Raw genomic sequence first — 20,395 nt, forward strand, 5'->3', positions numbered from 1 at the left:
AAGAAAGATTAGTGGATGAACATGACTAGTTAATTCCCTAAATTCAAATAGTCACGATAAGTTTGCAGTTGCTTTCGCATTTTAAATCTCACATCATTTTTCAACCGACTTTTGAATATAATGTAATTTAGGAGTTAATGTTTTAACAGAATGAGGAAGAGTGAAAAGTCTTTTATCTTTATGAAAAGTAAAAAAGAAAACAGATGAAGAAGAGTGAAAAGGCCAAAGCCATATATCATCTTCTTTGAACGCAAAGTCTATTAGATAAAATAGATCAAAAATGATTGAGAAATTTCACTAGAACTATGCTCATTGAAAACATGGTAGCAGACTCACAAAGTTAGTCATCTCTGATTTCTATAAGATTTAACAAAAAATTTCATTAAAGGGTTTCAAGAGCAAGCCCATCTAGACAATTTCATGCTCGTCATTCTCCTTTTCTTGTTTGCTTTATTCTTTGAAGCTAATCTCAGTTTCCTCTTGGCGTTTCTCTCTGGATTTACCACTGCCATTAGCTTCTCTTCTCGCTTTCTCTTCTCTCGTTTCGTTCTCAAACTGTTTCTTATTTCACTGTAAACTTCCACAAACAAATTGTTGCCTAAACTCTTGTCCCTTATACTGTCTCGTACATCTTCTGCTAGCTGTTTCAACTCATCTGAGAAAACCATAATGTTTTGTTACATGTATGACAAAGATACCATGTCTGCAGAGGGGATTACACAAAAAGAAACTTATATTACCTGTGATGATTTTTCCGGTAAATCCTTCGCAGACTTTGTACAACGGAAGCAGAATTTTATAGGCATATAAGCGACATTCTTCTTGATTCATTTGTGAGGTAAAAGCTTTATAGACGTTGAACACAACTCTCATCTATGTATCACAAGCAAATGTGAAAAATTAAAATTTTAGTTACTATAGCCTGCAAAAGTAAAGGTTTAGTTTGAAAAGAGAATGGCGCAAACCTGAACAGACTCCAAATCAAGAGCAAGCTTCCCCATTCTTTTGAGCAAACTTCCAATCAATACATTTCTTACATCATTCACATCATCTTCACCATTCTCAGTATGTTTGCCTGAAGTAAGAGCCAAAAAAGTAGACCTTCCTTTCCCTGAATCAAGCACTTCAAAGGCTTTGAGGAACGCCACTTGCTCATCCTCGTCAAGACTGGACCAGAACCCACTGTGAGTTGCTTGATCAGATTTTCCAACAAGAGAATGAAGACTAGAGGCCGCAAAAACAATATTTGCTGTGAGGAGATCAACATCAACGTTGGCCCTGGTGGATTGCTCCTTTAACTGGAAGCAAAGAGAAACAGCCACCATGAACAGCCTACTTGGCTTCTCTAAAAGAGAACCGGCTACTAATGTCTGAGATTTTGCTCTTCTCTTCCCAGCTAATGCCACAAAATAACGATTTAGAAGCCGGCAGGATATATCTCGCAACCATGCGTGTGGATGCAACAAGAACTTAATTATCATTTTCCAAATATCCTGTAAAATACATCAGAAAATATTGAGCCCCAATTTCTATCAGCCGAAAAAGGGGAAACAGTCAACAACAACAAAAAAATACAACTGACAGGCTCAGAAGGAAAAATTCCCTACCAAGTCCAAGATAGTCATTGATAATAAAGCTAAAGCAGTACTTTACTGATCTGGAGAACTCTCTTTCAAGATTCAACAACAAACCAAGATCAATGGTACTATATTCTTCAAAACGGGAATAATTAATAACTATCAAAAGTATATATATATATATATATATGTGTGTGTGTGTCAGAGCTTCATGATTTATTGACAAGGCAAGTACTTTTCAGAAGTCTACTGCAGCAATAAACCACATTTATTATCATATGACTGAATGCATACCTCTAAATCTTTTCCGAAACATAAATCAGGAAATTGCTCGAGCATCTTCTCAATCATAACCAGTGAGTAGTATGCTTCCTTCCAATAAGGAAGACTGCCTTCCTCCACAGTGTCTTGCAGCTGTAAGCTAGAAGCATTAACAGCAGACTCCAAAATCGTTTTAGCATCCTGCACTGTATTGTAGATATGCTTCCGAAATGTTTTCTTCATCGTGTCAATAAAAAATCCCAACACCTGTACAGCATCCAACAAATGATTAAATTTAAATTACGCAAGAAGCAAGGAACAGTCTACAAAAAAGGGCCTACATGCAATACGAACGAAATTAGGATGCTGAAGATGTTACAACCATAAATTCACTAAGAAAAAAACTTTAGGTAACACAACTTGTTATTCCTGTTTCTTGCATATGTCTGACATCTAACTATTGTGACAAAGAGTTCAATAAGAACATAAACACTCAGCATTTACCTGTGCTGCAGAAGCCCGTAAGTTCTGCTGCTTATACCAACACAAACAGTACAAGAGACTGGATTCAACTTGATCTGTACTCATGCGGCCTATCAGAATTTCTATCACAGCACCAGCCCGGAACCGCACTTCTTTATCAACATCATTTGCCAAACAAAGAACAAGTTGAAGGAACAATGTTTTCGACTGCTGGTCAAGAACCGACTGCTTGCCGAGATTAGGTTCTGAGAATTTCAAGATTAGCGCATGAAGCATATCAAGAACTGCGTCTCTTCCAGTTGAATGCTCATACCTGAAGGACAAGTTCTATTAGTATAAGAAAAATAAAAGCCAAATAGATTTCTCACTGTGAACATACGTACCTCAGATTTTCCAGTAGAAAGTTCACATGTTGCTCTAAACGTTTTTCAGAGAGTGTATAGTGGACCATAAATTGCAACAATATCTGTTGACATTTCTTGCGGATTGATTTCAACTGACTTTTTACCATCAATTCTGAAACCTGAGTAGCAATGTCATATATCTCTGGAACTACAAGCTTCCGTTTCACGATTGCCTTGAGGAGTGAAAGAGCAACAAAGGATGGGTCAGACTCCAGATCAACAAACATGGGGAACTGAACCAACATTGTCAACTGCTCAGATGATAAAGTTATATACTTGTTGCCGAGAAGCGTTTTTAACAGCTTAAGACATGACTGCACAAGTGGACTGCTGGAACTCACTGCAGACTGAGCAATGGTTAACAATGCTGTTTTTACTTCATCTGCTTCAGACATGAGGGAAGGAAGCGCAAACCTTATTAGTGAAGTAAAACATCTAAGAGATAAAGATACAATATCCTCATACTTAGAACTCAAGCATCCAGTAAGTAGTCTGACAAATGGATCTAACTTGGACAATAGCTCTCTATCAGTGTTGTCGCATTTCAATTTTTTCATTCGGTGATGCAACAGGTCAAGAGCAAACACAGTTATAAGATGTGGACATGACTTAGCACCAGAAATTAACCCAGCAGTCTCTTTCGAATCTCTTGATTTCTTTTTCTTTTTGGATGGAGGAAAAGACACTTGATCTTCAAGACCATTCCTGTTGTTAATACCATCATCAACACGGGCATATATAAAAACAAAAAGATCTCCTTGGTCAACAGATGGATTGCCTTCAATACCAGCTGCAATTTGTTTTAACATCTTCTCCAGATTAGTTTTGATTTTCGGAGATAGATGCCGCTGCAGCTGAGCAGTGACCGGAGAGAGTAAAGTCAATCCATGGCTTCTGAACGTTACATTTTCAGCAATCAGTTTCAGAGTCTCGAATGACTTCCGTTTTCTTGTTTCTTTCATTTTGGATTCGAATTTTGCAACGTCTTTCTGTTCAGCCACCTCTCCAAGGATATCGGTTTCTACCACAGCAAGGAGATCAACCAAACAATGATCTAACTTCCCACATGTAGATTTGGACAGGCACTTTGATAAGATGAAATTGAGTGTGTACCCCAGCACATGCACCTCAGATCCTCGTTTTAAGATAGCACGTAAAACGTTGACTACAACTTGCAAATACTCCAGCCCAAGTTCTTTCAAACAAGCCGACAGAGCCAATCTGGCTTCATTACGTATGCTCTCCAATCGATTCTTCAAAAAACTGGCAACTTTATGAATTATCGAGGACAGGTTTGAGTCCATTACATCTTCAGGGAGTAGTTTTAGAACCTTCAGTGCAGCCACACTGCTGGTAACATTTACGTTATCGGAATCAGAATTCATCAGCTTCTGCATCTTCGGGAACACAATTTTCTGAAGGCAAGTCTTAATTTCATCCGCCTCCTGCGGGTAACTATCTTCTGAAAAATGAAATTTATCCAAAATCAAGCAGATAAGTCGCAGCAGGAGTTTTCCCTTTCTGGGATGCTTGTTCATCTCGCGAAAACACCGATTGAATAGAGCATAGTACGACTTCCAACTCATATGTGCAGATACAGATGCAAGGGCTTCTGTGCATGCATTTCGGACATTATTATCTTTTCCGTCTTGCCCATCGAGCAACATATTGAAAAAGACCGAGACAAAAAGTTTTCTCACTATTCCCTGCAACACCAACATTTAGTCATAAGTCTTTTATAGTACAGAAGTTGCATTTAAAAATATAAGAAACTCAAGGGATCACCTCAGGCAGACTGCTATCTTTGACCACATTTGTAAAACGTGAAATTGCCCTTGCTCTACGGTGTGCCTACAAGAAATAGAATGGAAATCAATCATCAATCGTAAGATTGAGTTAGAGGGACAAATAAGACAAAAAAATCAGAAGTGGTTTTGGTCACTGTGTGGTTATCATATCAACTTCAATCATCACCACAGCTCGAATACAAATCGTGGATTCAAGTAATCCTATGATAAAATAGTTTACCTGAATGTGAACAATAGATTTAAAAAAATCTACATTCTCATCTTCCGAGCATAAAGGTCTGAATGCAGAAAGATTTCCGGCATCTGGAAGTTTGGTCACCATTTCGCGTATCAAAAGAATCCACTCCTGTGATAGATTAAATCGTTTTTCAGAGAATTGACAGAACAAAGAAGAAAGCCACAAGTGTCCATATTACACTAAATTCAATATTCCTGGCAAGAGACTTATCTATAACGCAAAGACACGCCAATAAACTAACCATAGGAAACAGCATTAATTTTTCAAGTTACTAAACCTACCATAGAGCTAGTGTCCAATGAAATTAACATTTTTTTTATTCGGCTTGATTCAGGACGGTATACCTTTATTATGATGCCTCCACTGTTGATTGCATCTCCGATGTGTTTCAAAATGAAATTTCTTAAAATGCACAGTATTCGATCCCTTGTCCAGCTTACATCAGATATTTTGACCTCTTTACCAAATTCAGAGTGTGCTGAAGCCTCTTCGCAAAGTATTGAGGCTGAAAAGTCAATGAAAGAAGACAAGAGCTTCTGTGCGCTACCCCTTAACATAATGGATTCTGATGATACGTTGTATATACTCTGTGAGAGTATGATCATCGTCTGCTGCTCTGAGGATTTATTAAAAAAATCTGCATTAATCTCCACATAAGCATTAACTATCTTTTCATAGTCCAGGTCATCAACTTCCATGGCTGAGATGGCATTCATATCGCGGATTCGCTTTGCCTGTAGGTTGGGAAACATTTGTTCGTTACAATTGCAAAATCGAAAACAAGAGAAGGAAAATGACTCAACTTCACTCAAAGACCTGATACTTACCACATCATCCATAGACACGTCAATTTTTGCAATAGATTCAAGGAGATTACAAATGCATAATCTAACGTCACGTTCAGCGTCGACTAGTAGAGGAGAGATTATGTTTATAATTTTATTGGTACTCTCAATCCCAAGAGACGGTATGATATCCTGAATAGCTAGCAAAGCCTCATGACGAATATCTGTAAAAACAATAAGACAGTGACTTACAAGCGACATGATATTGTAAGTTTTACCAATAAAAGCAATGATAGTAATCATACCAGAATCTTTTACACTTCTATCCAAGAAAGACAGCAAGACGTCCAAATACTTCATCATAACATTAGAGCGATCTCGCATACGCTTTGACAATAATTTAAGAATTTTAATCTCCCTTTCCCCATGATACTTGACTGATTTCCTGGAAAATAAAATAAGACTTTAAGAAATAGTAAAAACAAGATAAAATAATATCCGTCAATAAACAAGAGTGCTGACCTTTTCAATATATCCCCAATGAAAAGAGAATGCAAGCTGTTGATCAGTGCGTCTATATAAGGATCTAAGAATCCACTGATCATATTGTCATCCTCCCCAAACTCATTTTCAAGGCAAAGCAGATTCTCTATGAATTTCAAGGCAGAAGACTTTATAGCTTCTGAAGCCGTGGTGACTGTTAGAACTGAAAAAATGTCTGGAACAAGAGACTCTTCTCGACATAATAGGGTCAAGAGATTACGGCTTCTACTCATTGACAAGAAGCATGAGAACAAAGAACTTGGTTTCTCACTACTAGAACCCTCCTGTTTGAAACTCTTAATTAAAGGACTCACTGCCATAAAGAAGAGATCCCAGAACTCGGAGCCAAGATCACAATCCTCGTATTTATCAAGAACATGAGCAATGATTTTCAGACATAAGGACCGCAACTCTTTAAACTGCTTCAAAGCAGCAACAGCCTACACAAAAACCACAAAAATGTCAGGCTAGACAAGAATGCCAAAGGAGATAGGAGAAACCATAATGGTTTGTTTGCATGGATAACCTACATAAGACTTTCGCGAAAGGTTACCTGGTCATGATTTATTGAAGCATTTTCTTTATCATCTGAAGTTGATGGGTTGGCTGCCAATGAATCAATGTTCCTTTCTGCATCATTATTTGGAGCATAATTTACCAATAGCCGGACAACACATCCCATCAAAAAGTCTAGAAAAGGTCGGACACGGAATTCATCAAAGACTTCAAGAATATGTTGGATGACATGCAGAAACCCAGATTTCTGATTCCTGGATAATTTTGAAATAGTATCAACAGTGAAATATTTCAGGAAATTCGAGTTATGGAAGTAGTCCATAGAACTTTTGCCAGAACTCCAAAACGAGTCCATCGTTTCCTCTGATATGATGTTCAAAGGCTTTATCAACAATGCAAAGAACAGGGCAAGTTCATTAACATCGAGCTGAGATAAAAAGCAAAGAACTGCCTTCCGGTGACGGATACTTGTATGCTAACAAGAAAAACAAAGAGAACTTGTTGGGACTCAAATGAAAAATGCATTGAGTGAAGTAAACCACAAATAAGTAATATATACCTTCCGTGAAGCCGAACTTTTTAAAGTCCTAACTTTTGGCATAAGGATGCGAACTACAAGAGAAAATATTTGAGATCTGTGAGGTTCTACTATGTCTTCAGACAAGTTCCAGGTTGTGAGTTCTTCTCTCAATTCTTTTGGTTTGATCAAATTCAACAAATGCTGGCGGTGTGGGAGTAAGAAATCATTTGACAACAGAAGGCACTCTAGAACATTAGTTTGTATTTCAGCATCATTATCATCCAGGAACCTGGAAATCAAGTTTCAAACAAAAAAAGACAAACCACATGCAAAGGTCAATGAAAGTTCTTACTGCAAGAGATTCAAAAGAACAGTGAAATATTGAATAGAGTAGTCATGCCAACCTATTCTGAAGAACATCGTTTAGAAATTGATTAAAACAAAACGACCTAGGATTCTTCATTAATTTCAGCAAAGTCAACCATTGTATAAGAAGCGTCTTCCAGTCTTCTCCTTTACAAACTCGGCCATTATATGATCCGACACTACAAGGTAGAGAAGAAAAAATGATGATAACAGTTGAATAATATTACGGTTCAGAACAACAAATTTAGAGACATGATTACCTCACAGGATTTTCGCTGTTGTATCCCAGAAATTTCAACAACAAAGGGAGAATTTCAGAAGCGTGAGACTGAGCAACACTGGAAGCCTTTTGTAAGGTCTGTAGCAACTGAGATATCACCGTTGCAATAGGTGTGCACTCAGATGGTGGATAGAGAAACGAATTAAAACGGCCAATCAGATCTGTAGATTGAAAGAATAACATATGCGCATTAGACTATACGGACAAGAAAATGGTTAGATGAAAGAATAAGATAGAGATGTGCTTCCAGGAATATGTTTAATCTAACATATTAAACAGGGGCCAAATTAGAAACTGGGAATTAATATTTGAAATTTACAGAAATAACCTACCCGAATGCCTCTCTGACATGCTTTGGTTCGCATTCTCACTATGATCGTGGAGTGTTTCAAATTTTAGTTGGCACTGCTCCAAATAACAAACAAAATCACTCCACACAGCACTTGTGTGATTCCTCACAAGAACAGCAAGACACTCAGATGCTGGACACCACAAATCAAAATATCTATTATGTAATACTCCCAACATCCCATTCAATACAAGCTTCACATATGCCTCATGTATCCTGCCAGCGGAGAGATCTTTTTGTATTGTAGAGATCAAACTGACCAACATCCGACTAGTATCCACCGTGGGAGCAGTTTCTTCAACTGAGAGTAGTAACTGAAGAACCTGATATTTTTCAAGGAAAAGATTACGAAAGTAGTGATAACATGATAGTGCACAAAGGCAACAGTGATATAATCATCATGCTAGTAAGAAATCTACTTGAGGTAAGAATACAGAACAAAGGATACTCACATTCTCTTTATGAACAGCTTTTATGGTCTCTGCAGATTTCATTTTCTTCTTAGGAGGATGCTCTTCAAAAGAAGGGTCAGACGACACAGTTTCAAAATGGCACAAAATCCTCAGAGTCATAAGTCGGATGTCTTTGTTTGGGTGACGCAAATTTTCAGAAAATATGTCAAAAGCTTCTCCAGCCTCATTTGCTTGAAGTTCTAGATATGCCTTAGACCTGTCATCATGAGCTAACGCTGGCCTACAATTTAATATAGGGATCAGCTTAACGTCACAGAGTCATCACAAGAAGAAATAAAAGAATAATCACTAAAACAGATAAACTCACCTGTGGATAAAATCCAAAAAATCGGCCACGGGAGACAACACTTGTACACATGACTTGTAATCTTTAGCCAAAGACAAAGCTTCCTCTAGATCACTGTGGTTGATTCGTCCCGGCAGTTTGTAACATGACCTCAAAGCAGTACCAAGTATGCTCTGCCACATCAATTCTGGGGCCCTAAAAGTGTCTGCTGAAAATAAAGTCGCTTATAGATGTTATGATAAAATCCAGGTGAAATCACATTCAAGGACAACTCCTTTCCACTGAACAACAGCTCAATGAAAGAAATATCACGGAAAAGACACTAACCAAACACTTCATTTGAGTGGCATCTTTGGGAGGAAAAAAAGCAGCATAAAACAAAAAGATAGTAACATGCAATAATGAATCATGTATACTTACCATCCGACACTCTCAAATGCTGTCTGAGAGTCTTCTTAAAGCAAATCAGTAATGATGATTCCACTCTAAAATAAGGATAACAGTTGACAACTCCCCAAATGATAGCCAACTTGGCCTCATCAATTTGGACTAATCCAGTATTCTTGATATTCTGTTGAATCTTTTTTAAACTCTCTTCCAAGAACGAATGTATTCTCTCATATTTACTCTCAAATGTTTGAGTTATGATGTTCACCCCGTCACGACTTGTTTGTTGACTCTCACACAATTTTAGTAACAGAGGAATAACTTCCTCCGGAGACTCCCAAATCATGTTGTTAATTGCACTGCAAAATAGAATTTAGTTGCTTAGACACAGGTATAGGATAATCAAAGAGGAACTAATGAAAAAAACTATGTTATGAGTCTTGCCTTAATATATTATTTGTAAAGGCTTTAACAACTGATTGATCCTTCTGTAGGAACTCCCGCAAAAAAGTCAGCAAACTGAAAATAAACATGATCAATGTCAAGAAAAAAATAAAAATGAAGTGTTAAAAGTATAAACAGGTAGATAGTAGACAATACCTTGAGCTCTTCAAGGCAAAAATTGGAGCCCATTGCGAAGCAACAATTTCCATTTCATTGACTCTGTTGATTGTGCATGATATCAATTGCAGAACTTCATCAAGAACAGCAGATATATTATCCCCTTCTACAACAGTCTCAGAGGAAGTAACAAAAGTTGACACAATGCGGCTCACGATTCCAATCAGTGATGAGCTATCTGTTATGCAGAGACAGTAACTTAAGTCAGCAAGACATGAAAAGGTATGTTGGCATGAATAGCCAAAAGAGAGTGCAATAGAATGAGAGAGTGAGAGCGAGAAGCAAAACAGCAACCAAATCACTCACCATGTACTTTGCGACCTTTCTCAATCCTAACAACTGCAGTAAGCACAATCAACAGTCGGCTTAGATGAACCGAATTTTTGTTTGAGATTGATTTGTTTATATTCTCATACAAGTGTTCCCACAGAACAATTGATTTTTCTGCTTCCAAATCCTCGCATATTCTCTGAAAAACCAAACTCACAACTTCCACGACTGTATCAGGGCCTGCAACGCCAATACAAGATTCAACCAGAGTAAGGAAATAAGTCTCTAAATCCTGAAAAGCAGGTTCAGGGTATCTATTCACGTTTTTTGATATAAATGATTAACAGCCTCTACAAATTAGAAGAATTTATCCCTTCAGCAAGAAAATGAAAACATTTAACAAAGATTTCCACCTCCCACCTAAATATTAGCATCACTATCACTATTTACAAAGAAGTTGTTAAGCATTGGTTCTAACTATAACTATCAAATCCTAAATTCATCACAGAAGACCTTAATATAAATGGATACGCCGAAATAAGAAAACTCTGTGATACTACTTCTCATTCTCTAAATTTTACCCCTCTGCACTAGAAATAAGTAATATAGGCTTCTAAATGAAATACTATTAACATCTCTTTAGAAAGAGAACTTGCCTTGAGGAAAATCATCACAAGAAGATAATGTTGAATCTTTCAGCAAGAACTCTAAAACTCTCCCAGCTTTTGAATGAAGTCTTCCACAGGTACGCCGCATAATATAATATAGTAATCCAACTCCTCCAGCTTTGTTGGGTTGATGTGAAACTTCAGAAAGGATCATATTGATCCCTGTAATATTCAGGAGAGAACATCAACTGAAGTGTGAATCGAGTGAATTGTCCCTAACGTGGACATTGAAAAACATAAGACAAGCAATTTATCACCTTTTTCAAGTTGCTCATCTGTTGCATTCCTCAACAAAAATGACATGGACTCTGACATAAATTCACTGATATACTCTTTAGGGTGATACCTCAATTGCAACGTATCCCTTCAGCATAGCAAATATAAATTAAATGAAAAATTGAATCTGTAACAGAAATCCCTATAATTAGAATTAACAACATTAACAGCATTTGATAGCCCTTGTATTCTCTTTCAAGGATGATAAAAACAATTATCAATTTTAATGGCAGCCTCCCTTGATCCAGTAAGTAAAGGAAATACCGTGTGCAATCAATAGAACCATCCGAATAAACAGACATTTTAGATTAGATTGAAATTTTTAATGTTACTTACCTGAGAATGCCTTCGATGTCGGATATGAGATACTTCCGCAAGGACTCTATTACGGAAGACCATGATGAGAATATCTGCATGAGAAAAAGGACCAAAATTCAGTAAGAAAAAAACATATAAATTTAAGAATTGTCCTGAGTGTAAGATATGCTGTAGAACACCAACAACCTGCTCAATAATCTCCGGCTCTTTATGGGCCCCATTTTTTAGGAGAGTCACTAACGAGTTCACAATCTGTGGCAAGAAGCTAGCCAAACAATACAAAAAAGAAATTGGTAAGAAAATTTAATCACACTGATAAGAGTTTATTCAAGAAATCAAAAGTGGAGCTAGAACACTTGGTCCTCACAAGAATGTGAAATGATCTGCCAATTATCAGTCAAAACGAAATTAACTCCTAGTGGTCTAGCACAATTATAGAATAGGAGACGACAGTAATCAAAATTCGAGTTAGCAACTCTTTTCTGGCCATTGTATGCAAGGAAAAGAAGGTAAACTTTGTGTTAACATGTTGTAAGCTATTCAGAATAACAAAAACTAATTCAGTTCTCAGATGGTGAAACAGACTTGAAAAAACTAGAGATAGTGAAGAGTTTCACGACATTAAGGAGTACTTTGTAGGCATCTTAAAGAAGTTCATCAGCTTTTCCAAAGAATTTACTTCCAGTAAGCCTTGTTAGGGATTACTATGTTTTCAAAGTATACTAGCACAATAAAGAGAGAATACTCACGGAAGAAAGTCCTTCAAGAGATCTCTTGATAGAGCAGCAATCAACCTGCAAAAAAAGTTATTATACTTCTTTGCCGAAAGATTACAAAATTGCATGCTCTCAAGAATGGAAAAAAGTGAAGGAATTTAGCAACCATTATCTTAGCTCCTCTGACAACATTATCATTTATCAAAGAAGTCAGAAAAAAAAAAAAAAAAATCCTTGGAAACAGAACGTGATTTCAAAGTGCTGTGGTTAACTACACAGACTATCGGTGGCATACAGATAAAATTGACAACTGAAGAGACAAGTCTATATAAGTAAAAAATATGTTCCACTGGCAGCTGGTTCGAGGCTAAAAGAATGAGCAGAAATCAGCAAACCTGAGAATGGGTTCCAGAGACAATCTTGCTTTCATTTGTAATCGAGAGACAAGTTTCGAGAAGATTAATTCTTTTTGCAAAATAACCAACTGCAAATTCTGAACTAATGGTAACATTTCTTCATAAAATAAAATGAAGTCTTCTGCGGTATTCAGTTCCTGCATTCAACCAGTCAAAGGAGCCAATTTTATGATCTTACTATGTCTGTGTAAATTGTGATTAGCACCAAGAAGACTTAGGTATATTTTTTTATAAAAAAAAAAGCAAGAACAACCCCGCTAGTATATCATATGCATTTTAGCTTCTGCGTCAGACATCAACAATATATTCAGAGATAATGCTTGGCTGGTCAACCTAGATGCCAATAGAACAAACTAAGGAGGAAACAGAGTACCAACATTCTTTTCGGTGCAGCTCTTTATAAAATCATGTGAACGATAAAAACATGAGGTTTGAATCATGAGATCACTAAAATTGCCATTACTTTTCATTTTTCAACCACCGCAACTTCTAGCCGGTAATAAAGCAATATTGAATATACTAAGCAAGGCTTACTAAATAAAGACGAAAATGATTTACTTAATATTTCTAACCTTAAGACACAAAAATCCAAGACCGGAAGAGAAATACTAACACTTTAAAAAGAGGTCCAAGGCAAAAAAAAATCAAACATACCCTCCATTCGACGAGGCAATCCCTGAAAAATGTGGATCCTTCAGAAGGCTCAGCCTTCACCTTATCCAAGCTCCGATACACGTTGATGTCAATGTCATTGATTCTATCAGAGAAATTCTTGAACTGCATCCAGAAGCAATAAAGCACAAACAGCCATATTAGAGAGCACAAAGAAAACAGATAATCGAGCTTACTAATGCGGGTAAGTGGGGTTATGAAAGCTAATCAAAAAATATCAACAAGATAGCTGTAGAGGAGGCTTTTAGAAGGGAAAAGAAAAGAGACGCCCAAGTGTTAACAACAATACGCACAAAAATAAAAAACGAACACTTACCACAAATTTCTTCCGCCCCTCGGAATTGTTGAGCGACTTGACCGCTCGAGCATCAGCTGAAGTCGCCATGATTCAGAGAGTGTGCAAAGCTCTGTGCTTCCTAAACATCAATCTCCAAATCAGTAAATTTCGAATCCCAAAATTTCGAAAAACATTTACAATTGAGTCCGGAATCAAAAACAAGGTAAAGCTTCTAGTAGAAACAGTAAGCAGTTAGGAATAAACAATCTAATTACTCAATTGCTGCAGTTTGAGAATCAACACAAGCCTTGATTTATGAAACAAATTTTATTTATTTTTAAAAAGTAAAAGCTTACGTTTGGAAACGAAACCCAGAGAGGGAGGGCTGGCGAAGGAAAGACTGGTTCTCAAGGAAAGAAAAAAATGTCGGAAAGGCTCTTGAGCTTGAGCTTGAGCTTGAGCTTGAGCTTGGGAGAAATTTAAGAACGCGGCGGAGGAAGAGAAAGGGTTTAAGCTTTTCCTTTTTTTTGTTCTCTATCAAAGAGAGAGGCGGTTGGGTTTAACGAGTGAACCGGTTAGGTTTATTCTGGTTTATTTTTGAATCGATCGGATTTGACGTATATTTCTGGTTTACCATAACCGAGGCGGTTCTAACTTTCTAAGTGTCCAATACCATTAAAACTGACTGATTGGGCCTAAGCGGACTTCAATTTTTGCACATAAGATTATCTCAATTTTAAAATAGCCTTTATAGCCCACTCAAGCTTCACCTTACAATCATATTATATCTATCACAGCTAACCAAAATTAAGTAGGGTTTGTGTTGCTCAAGTAGAGTTTTCAATGTAGAATTTAGGTGAATAACTTTTACACTGAAGAAAAATGAGATTAGATGGGATGAGATTACTTATGTGTATTTAGGTGTGAGATGTGGTTATTTAGGTTCGTTGTATTAAAACGAAGATAGTAAGAGCCAATGTTTTTCAATTGAACAACAAAGCCATGATTTTGAGGAAAATTCCTCAACGTTAATATAATGGTTTTGTCAGGCTTGAGTATACAATTGTCGTGCACCACATGCTTTTATTTTCTTTATACTTCCTATTGTAAACTTATTGGTTTCTTATAAACAATCCACAAATTAGTGTTTTTAGTATAACTTAGAATAATAACTTAATATTAGTATGCGAGATTGGGACCAACGATTTATTAAACATATAATATTTCCGTTACATTTTTCTGTATGGAGGAAAATTAGATTCTCATTCTTTAAATAAATTTTTTCAGCCATTTCATTAAAATAATTACTTTTATTTTTATTGTTTTGGTCAAACATTATACTAATTATTAAGCACAAACAAAAATCATTATTGCATTAATAATCTTACGTACATGCATTCTCTCTTAGTGATACTATCATACTAAAGTAATAAGACATGAGATGATAGATCTCTCTCTCTCTCTCTCTCTCGGCTGTTGTGTAGTACATCAATGCTTACCAACATTAGCAATTAATAAAATGGGAAGTGTATTAAAGCCGATCTCTACCTCTTGTGAGTTTGTGCAAAAAATCAGAATGTCCCATGTGCTTAATCATGCATTTTGCATTATGCTACTATTTAATTATTTGCTTATATAGTAGCAGCTTTGTCAATTAAACCTTGATATAGAAGAAGGGAAAAAAGAAACTTCTTTGAAATAATAGATTTATTGATAGAACTTGCGTAGTTGCATGTATTGGTAAAAAGAAAGATTTAACTTCTTCAGGTCAATGATGAGTTGTTGATGTTATTAGCAAAAGGACAAATGAATTATATAAAAAATATAACAAGAACTTTACATTTGTACTAACAAGCTGTCACTTTTTTTTCTAGTAAAGAACTTAGTTAATTGTGGCATAGTGATGAATTGATGATGGCGATGAGATGATGGTCTGTCATATTCTCGTCTAATTAGAGGATCATTAGTTTCCCAAAAGTTAAGCAAATCGGTGAAAAAATAAAGAAAGATACATATATATATCTGTAAAAGGAGTGATCCTTTGTGGATACTTATTCTTAAACACGAGGATCGTCTAAGGGGATAGCATGTTTGTAATTTTGGGGACAAATCGTAAACAGTAACATACATATATCAAGGAGAAGAGTACTATTATGAAGCACAGAGCATCATGGATGGATGAATCTTACTCAAATGAATATGAGGATTATATAGTTTTATGCATTTATTCCGCATGTCTTAATATTAAAATGTTTAAATAGTTGTCACTGCAAACGAATAGGTTTTGCCTCCAGAGATATTGTAGACTATTGCACTTTCGGACTAACGAAAACATATATCGAGAGACTCGAGAGGTTCTAGTGACTAAAAAACATTTTAAAAAACTCGGATTGATAAAAGAAGAAGATCTTTAACATTAGAGATATGTAGTTGGCAAAATTCGACTCCTAACCAGAAAAGGAAAATTCCAATGTTCAGATTAACCAATGTTACCAAATTATAACCTACATGGCAAAAAAATTTTCGAACTTTCCTTTTCTAACACTTGAAGATTTCAAAATGGTTATTAAAGATAAACCCATGTTCTAAAATCTGTTTTGAAACAATTCTTTATTTTTGTTTTAATTTTTAATTTTTAAAAGACATATATAATGTGAGTGAAGTTAGTTCAACCAAATTATAAACTAATTATTTTGATTCCTTTCAGCTTTCCAATCTACTACGATATTATATTATTCATAGAACACTTCTGTATACTTGTAGTAAGAAATAGTTATGAGAAGGTATTTTATCAACAACAACCAAAAAAAAAAAGAAGAAGAAATCGTGACTTCAATGATGGAATTTTGTAGATAAAAAAAAATATGAAAAAGAACACCAAAGAATTTGCTAATGGTTACCATATAAATACAATTTGCTAAACGTATTATATAACATTTCAAACCCTACAAATATCAAATATTACCATCACCATCCCTCTTTAAATCACCATAAAGCCTTAAACCTCAAAAGCAAAAACATTTCATTTCATTCTCACTCCAAAAGAAAAAGAAAGAACTAATAAAGAGAGAAGCCATGAACTCCTCCTCTCTTCTAACTCCTTCATCTTCTTCTTCTCCTCATCTCCAATCTCCAGCAACATTTGACCACGATGACTTCCTCCACCACATCTTCTCCTCCACTCCTTGGCCTTCCTCCGTCCTCGATGAAGCTCCTCCTCCTACACCCGACTGTGCCGGTGCCATCCCTGGATTTCACCACCACGACGTCGATTCAAGAAACCAGATTACTATGATTCCTTTGTCTCATAACCATCCTAACGACGCTCTCTTCAATGGCTTCTCCGCCGGATCTCTCCCTTTCCACCTCCCTCAGGTACGATTCATTTCTCTCTCGTTTCCAAATACTAACTACAATACAAAAGAGAAAATACTAACTACATGTTTTTATTTTGGTTTAGTATTAATAAATTTAAAATGTTATCTGTGGTATATATTCTTTAGGGATCGGGAGGTCAAGCGCAAACTCAGTCGCAGGCCACGGCGTCAACCACCACCGGTGGTACGACAGCGCCGACTCAGACTAAGCCTAAAGTCCGAGCTAGGAGAGGTCAAGCCACTGATCCTCACAGTATCGCCGAACGGGTTCGATTATTTTTAAAAAACTTTTCCTCATTATTCGCTTTCAGTTACCGAGAAAAACGTATAAAGTTATATATTGCTCTTATTACCTATATTAATTTTTTGTTGAAATAATTTTGAAATTTATGGAACAGTTACGAAGAGAGAGAATAGCGGAGAGGATGAAATCTCTTCAAGAACTTGTCCCTAATGGCAACAAGGTATACAATTTTTAGTTACTAATCTATAACTTCGATATCCATCCATGTCCATGGTTTGTAAAATTTGATTAAAGGAGTAGATGACTCGAATCTAGTTTGTATTTTACATCTCCTTAATATGATAATGATACCAAACTGAATATTATGTTTAATCACATGGATTTGCACTGATGTTGTTTTAATCTTGGAGTTCATAATTTGGACCACATATTGCTACTAGTACTATCTAGAGCTTTGGACTTTTTTATACTATATCAAATGATTAAACACTGATTACCTAATTAATACTAATTAAGATTAAAATAATACTTAGTACTAATAAACTGATGTAGGATTGCTAACATGGTGTTTTTTTCTTTCTATTGTAATAATAATAATAATAATAATTAATAGACAGACAAAGCATCAATGCTCGATGAGATTATCGATTATGTCAAGTTCTTACAGCTCCAAGTCAAGGTGAATCTTTCTAGCATTTTTTAATTTATTTTATTAGTATGGTTATATAATAATTGGAAGCTTTTTTACCTTTGAGTTTGACATTAGAATATATGTAAATCGAGTATGGACCTCTGCAACTAAAATTCCTTATGCTCCCTCACCCTATTCACTCAGTGATTATTATTTTTCTTATCTCTGGGGTTGTGAATTAAAACGTATAATCACCTAACAATCATGTAGTTAAATGTAACGGCTAACTTTATTATTAGTCACACTCTCTTTGAATATATATGAAGGTACTAAGCATGAGTAGACTCGGAGGTGCTGCTTCTGTTTCTTCTCAAATCTCTGAGGTAATTTCTACTTTTAAGTATAAAATCCTACATAGAATGAATTCATTGCTTAATTTATGGAAGAAAGTTTTGGTTAGGGAAGAAGAGGACAAAATCAAAAGTGGTTTTTTAGTTTCGACTTTCTAACACAACTCCAAAAAAGTATTCCAAAAAGAGTGAAAAAACAAAACTGCTAAATCAAAAGGGCAGCGCACGCGTGCTGACTTTTTTCTCTAACAAAAAAATACCAAACATCTTCAAATTTCGACATCATTTCTTTAGGGTTTTGCTTTTTCTTGTTTTCTTTTTTGTTTTATTTTAATTTTTTAGATATTTTCTTTTAGGATGCCGGTGGATCTCACGAAAACACGTCATCCTCCGGGGAGAATCAGACGACGGCGGCGGCGAAGATGACGGAGCACCAAGTGGCAAAGCTGATGGAAGAGGATATGGGATCGGCCATGCAATATCTACAAGGCAAAGGTCTTTGCCTAATGCCAATCTCTTTAGCCACCACAATCTCCACCGCCACGTGTGCTTCTTCTCGTGGCCTTCCTTTGTCTCCTAACCTATCCACTACTACAACAATTGCTAACGGTAATGGTTCGTCGTTGGTCGCCGTCAAAGACGCCCCTACCGTTTCCAAGCCGTGATAACGGCCCGTTTTTATTTTCCCTTTTTTTTTTGGGTGGAAAGAAAAAACAGAAAGACAAAAAGACAAAGTGGGATTTAAGTGGTTTTGGTCCAACAAAAAAAGTCTAGAAAAGAGGAGAATAAGGTTGCGTTTCCAAATACGACACCGTATGTGGTTTTCTTTCTTTTTCACCTACTCTACGAAACCACCCAAATGTTTTCCTCTTGTTTTTTTTTTTTGTATTAATCTAATATTTGCTTATACTTTTTCGGTTTTAAAGTTACATCTTTTAATTTTTAATGCTTGTTTTCTATCACATAACCAGTCCGTCCTGTCTAGCAAACATGATTGATCAGAGAGTTCGAAAACATGTTGTAATACATGTACAAGAGGTCATCAAAAAGACAAGAACTAACATTTGAAAATTGACAAGGTTTACTTTCACCGTTTCTATTACGCACATATTTAAGAAATTTAGTTTAAATCACCAATGTTGTCAGTGGGGTGCTATTTTAAATATGCAGTATAGAAAGAACATAAAAATATTACATTAAATTGGTGAGATATAGACCTTCCTAGTGTTCGAAACACATCACTATATATGCGCAATAGGTGGGGGACTAGAGTAGCATCTAACGTTTAGAACCCAGTCATGATCATTTTGGTTTAAAAGTTCAGTAGATGGAAATGGTACTTATATCTGTTACTGATAAATATAGCTGAAATAACAAGCTCTATAAATAAAAACAATTATTAACAATAATAGCATTTTGTGAAAATAAACAATTTGGTTAATAATTTGTTTGTGTTTGTCTAGCATATATGTAAACAACATATTTTATTAAAGAGAAAAATATGTCTTCACAATAGCAAGTTAACAACTTCCATATTGTGAGAATCAGTTTGGTAACAACTTCTAATATAGTATGAATCAATTTGGTTACTGTGTCTGCTCGAAAACAGAATTTGGCTGAGTTTTTATTTATGTATAGAGTCAGTCCCTATATATTTCATTGATTTTGAGTGAGGCTTTTACTTTTGACTTCAAATATTCTGAGCCAAAGGCCAATGGGAAAAGAAATCACGGCGAGTTTTGGAAGTATTAGACAGACAACTAAGGGGGGTGTATTCAAATCATGATTTGGAAGGATTTTGTGGAATTTATAATATTTGAGATTCTAGGAGATTTAAGTGAGTTTTTAAGGTATTATGGTGGATTTGTTATTGTTTCCTATTTTAAAAAAATGAAATTAGCTTGAGATTTGATGACATTTGGTGAGATTTTAAAAAGAATTTTGGGTGATTTTAAAAGATTATCACATGTTAAAAAAACAAAAGAAGGATATATGATGAACATGTTTAACGTCAAGAACAGATTCAAAACTAGTGATGATTGGGCTTTTGACATATTCTCAGGAGAAACAGATCAGAGAGACAATTAAAAAACCAACAAACTCAAATGATACATGTGTGCTATAGAGAGTTGAAACAGACCCTCCATTGTCGCTTGTGACCAATGTGGTGAAGAATGGACTGAAGCAGATTATGCATATATTTGTGTGAGAGGAGATAAAATAAGCAGATTATGACTAGCCTCCCGTTTATTACAGATAGTGAAACACAATCACAACAACATG

At 35.8% G+C, this 20,395-nt stretch overlaps 3 protein-coding genes across 5 annotated transcripts in view; 1 reads left to right on the forward strand and 2 right to left on the reverse strand.

Moving 5' to 3' along the window:
* Window positions 1–258: 258 nt before the first annotated feature.
* Window positions 259–13,969, reverse strand: LOC17880766 (U3 small nucleolar RNA-associated protein 20). 3 transcript variants are annotated; one of them, XM_023777948.1, is made up of 32 exons: window positions 13,867–13,969; window positions 13,550–13,640; window positions 13,216–13,338; window positions 12,541–12,698; window positions 12,179–12,223; window positions 11,616–11,694; window positions 11,448–11,521; window positions 11,093–11,199; window positions 10,824–10,997; window positions 10,204–10,407; window positions 9,877–10,075; window positions 9,721–9,795; window positions 9,310–9,635; window positions 8,911–9,097; window positions 8,583–8,823; window positions 8,114–8,453; window positions 7,762–7,942; window positions 7,540–7,680; window positions 7,175–7,424; window positions 6,653–7,090; window positions 6,079–6,539; window positions 5,862–6,001; window positions 5,599–5,780; window positions 5,116–5,505; window positions 4,754–4,879; window positions 4,511–4,576; window positions 2,705–4,431; window positions 2,343–2,634; window positions 1,872–2,105; window positions 966–1,493; window positions 741–873; window positions 259–655 (listed from the first exon to the last, which is right to left on the reverse strand). In XM_023777948.1, the coding sequence occupies exons 2-32, from the start codon at window positions 13,616–13,618 to the stop codon at window positions 393–395; spliced, it is 7,953 nt and encodes a 2,650-aa protein (XP_023633716.1). In that variant the 5' UTR covers window positions 13,619–13,640; window positions 13,867–13,969; the 3' UTR covers window positions 259–392. The 3 variants fall into 3 exon arrangements, with proteins under 3 accessions (XP_023633716.1, XP_023633717.1, XP_023633715.1); XM_023777949.1 differs by having other exon boundaries at window positions 8,911–9,094; window positions 13,550–13,649; XM_023777947.1 differs by having other exon boundaries at window positions 13,550–13,649.
* A 2,502-nt stretch (window positions 13,970–16,471) lies between these two features.
* Window positions 16,472–18,996, forward strand: LOC17877528 (transcription factor bHLH69). Its single transcript, XM_023779142.1, has 6 exons — window positions 16,472–16,885; window positions 17,014–17,154; window positions 17,286–17,351; window positions 17,745–17,810; window positions 18,089–18,145; window positions 18,469–18,996. The coding sequence occupies exons 1-6, from the start codon at window positions 16,586–16,588 to the stop codon at window positions 18,775–18,777; spliced, it is 939 nt and encodes a 312-aa protein (XP_023634910.1). The 5' UTR covers window positions 16,472–16,585; the 3' UTR covers window positions 18,778–18,996.
* Window positions 18,997–19,199: 203 nt separating this feature from the next.
* LOC17880810 (uncharacterized protein At2g29880) overlaps window positions 19,200–20,395 on the reverse strand; it is a gene marked incomplete at its 5' end in the record, with an annotated part of 3,469 nt that continues 2,273 nt past the window's right edge. Inside the window, one exon of the mRNA XM_006286280.2 lies at window positions 19,200–19,208. Within this exon, the coding sequence (XP_006286342.2) occupies window positions 19,200–19,208 (9 nt within the window). The remainder of the gene's footprint in view (window positions 19,209–20,395) is intronic.

Source organism: Capsella rubella, unplaced genomic scaffold (assembly GCF_000375325.1).
Source record: "Capsella rubella cultivar Monte Gargano unplaced genomic scaffold, Caprub1_0 scaffold_7, whole genome shotgun sequence".
In the NCBI taxonomy this organism is placed as follows: Eukaryota; Viridiplantae; Streptophyta; class Magnoliopsida; order Brassicales; family Brassicaceae; genus Capsella; species Capsella rubella.

What these genes read in the sequence shown, in the direction of transcription:
- LOC17880766 (XM_023777948.1), bottom strand. Translation starts at nt 13,618, where the DNA reads ATGGCGACTTCAGCTGATGCTCGAGCGGTCAAGTCGCTCAACAATTCC. An exon ending in AACAGCGAAAATCCTGTGAG is followed by an intron (nt 7,681 to 7,761) that starts GTAATCATGTCT and finishes TCTACCTTGTAG; the next exon opens with TGTCGGATCATATAATGGCC. An exon ending in TTGATTTGGAGTCTGTTCAG is followed by an intron (nt 874 to 965) that starts GTTTGCGCCATT and finishes TGTGATACATAG; the next exon opens with ATGAGAGTTGTGTTCAACGT.
- LOC17877528 (XM_023779142.1), top strand. Translation starts at nt 16,586, where the DNA reads ATGAACTCCTCCTCTCTTCTAACTCCTTCATCTTCTTCTTCTCCTCAT. An exon ending in TCCCTTTCCACCTCCCTCAG is followed by an intron (nt 16,886 to 17,013) that starts GTACGATTCATT and finishes TATATTCTTTAG; the next exon opens with GGATCGGGAGGTCAAGCGCA. An exon ending in CTCACAGTATCGCCGAACGG is followed by an intron (nt 17,155 to 17,285) that starts GTTCGATTATTT and finishes TTTATGGAACAG; the next exon opens with TTACGAAGAGAGAGAATAGC.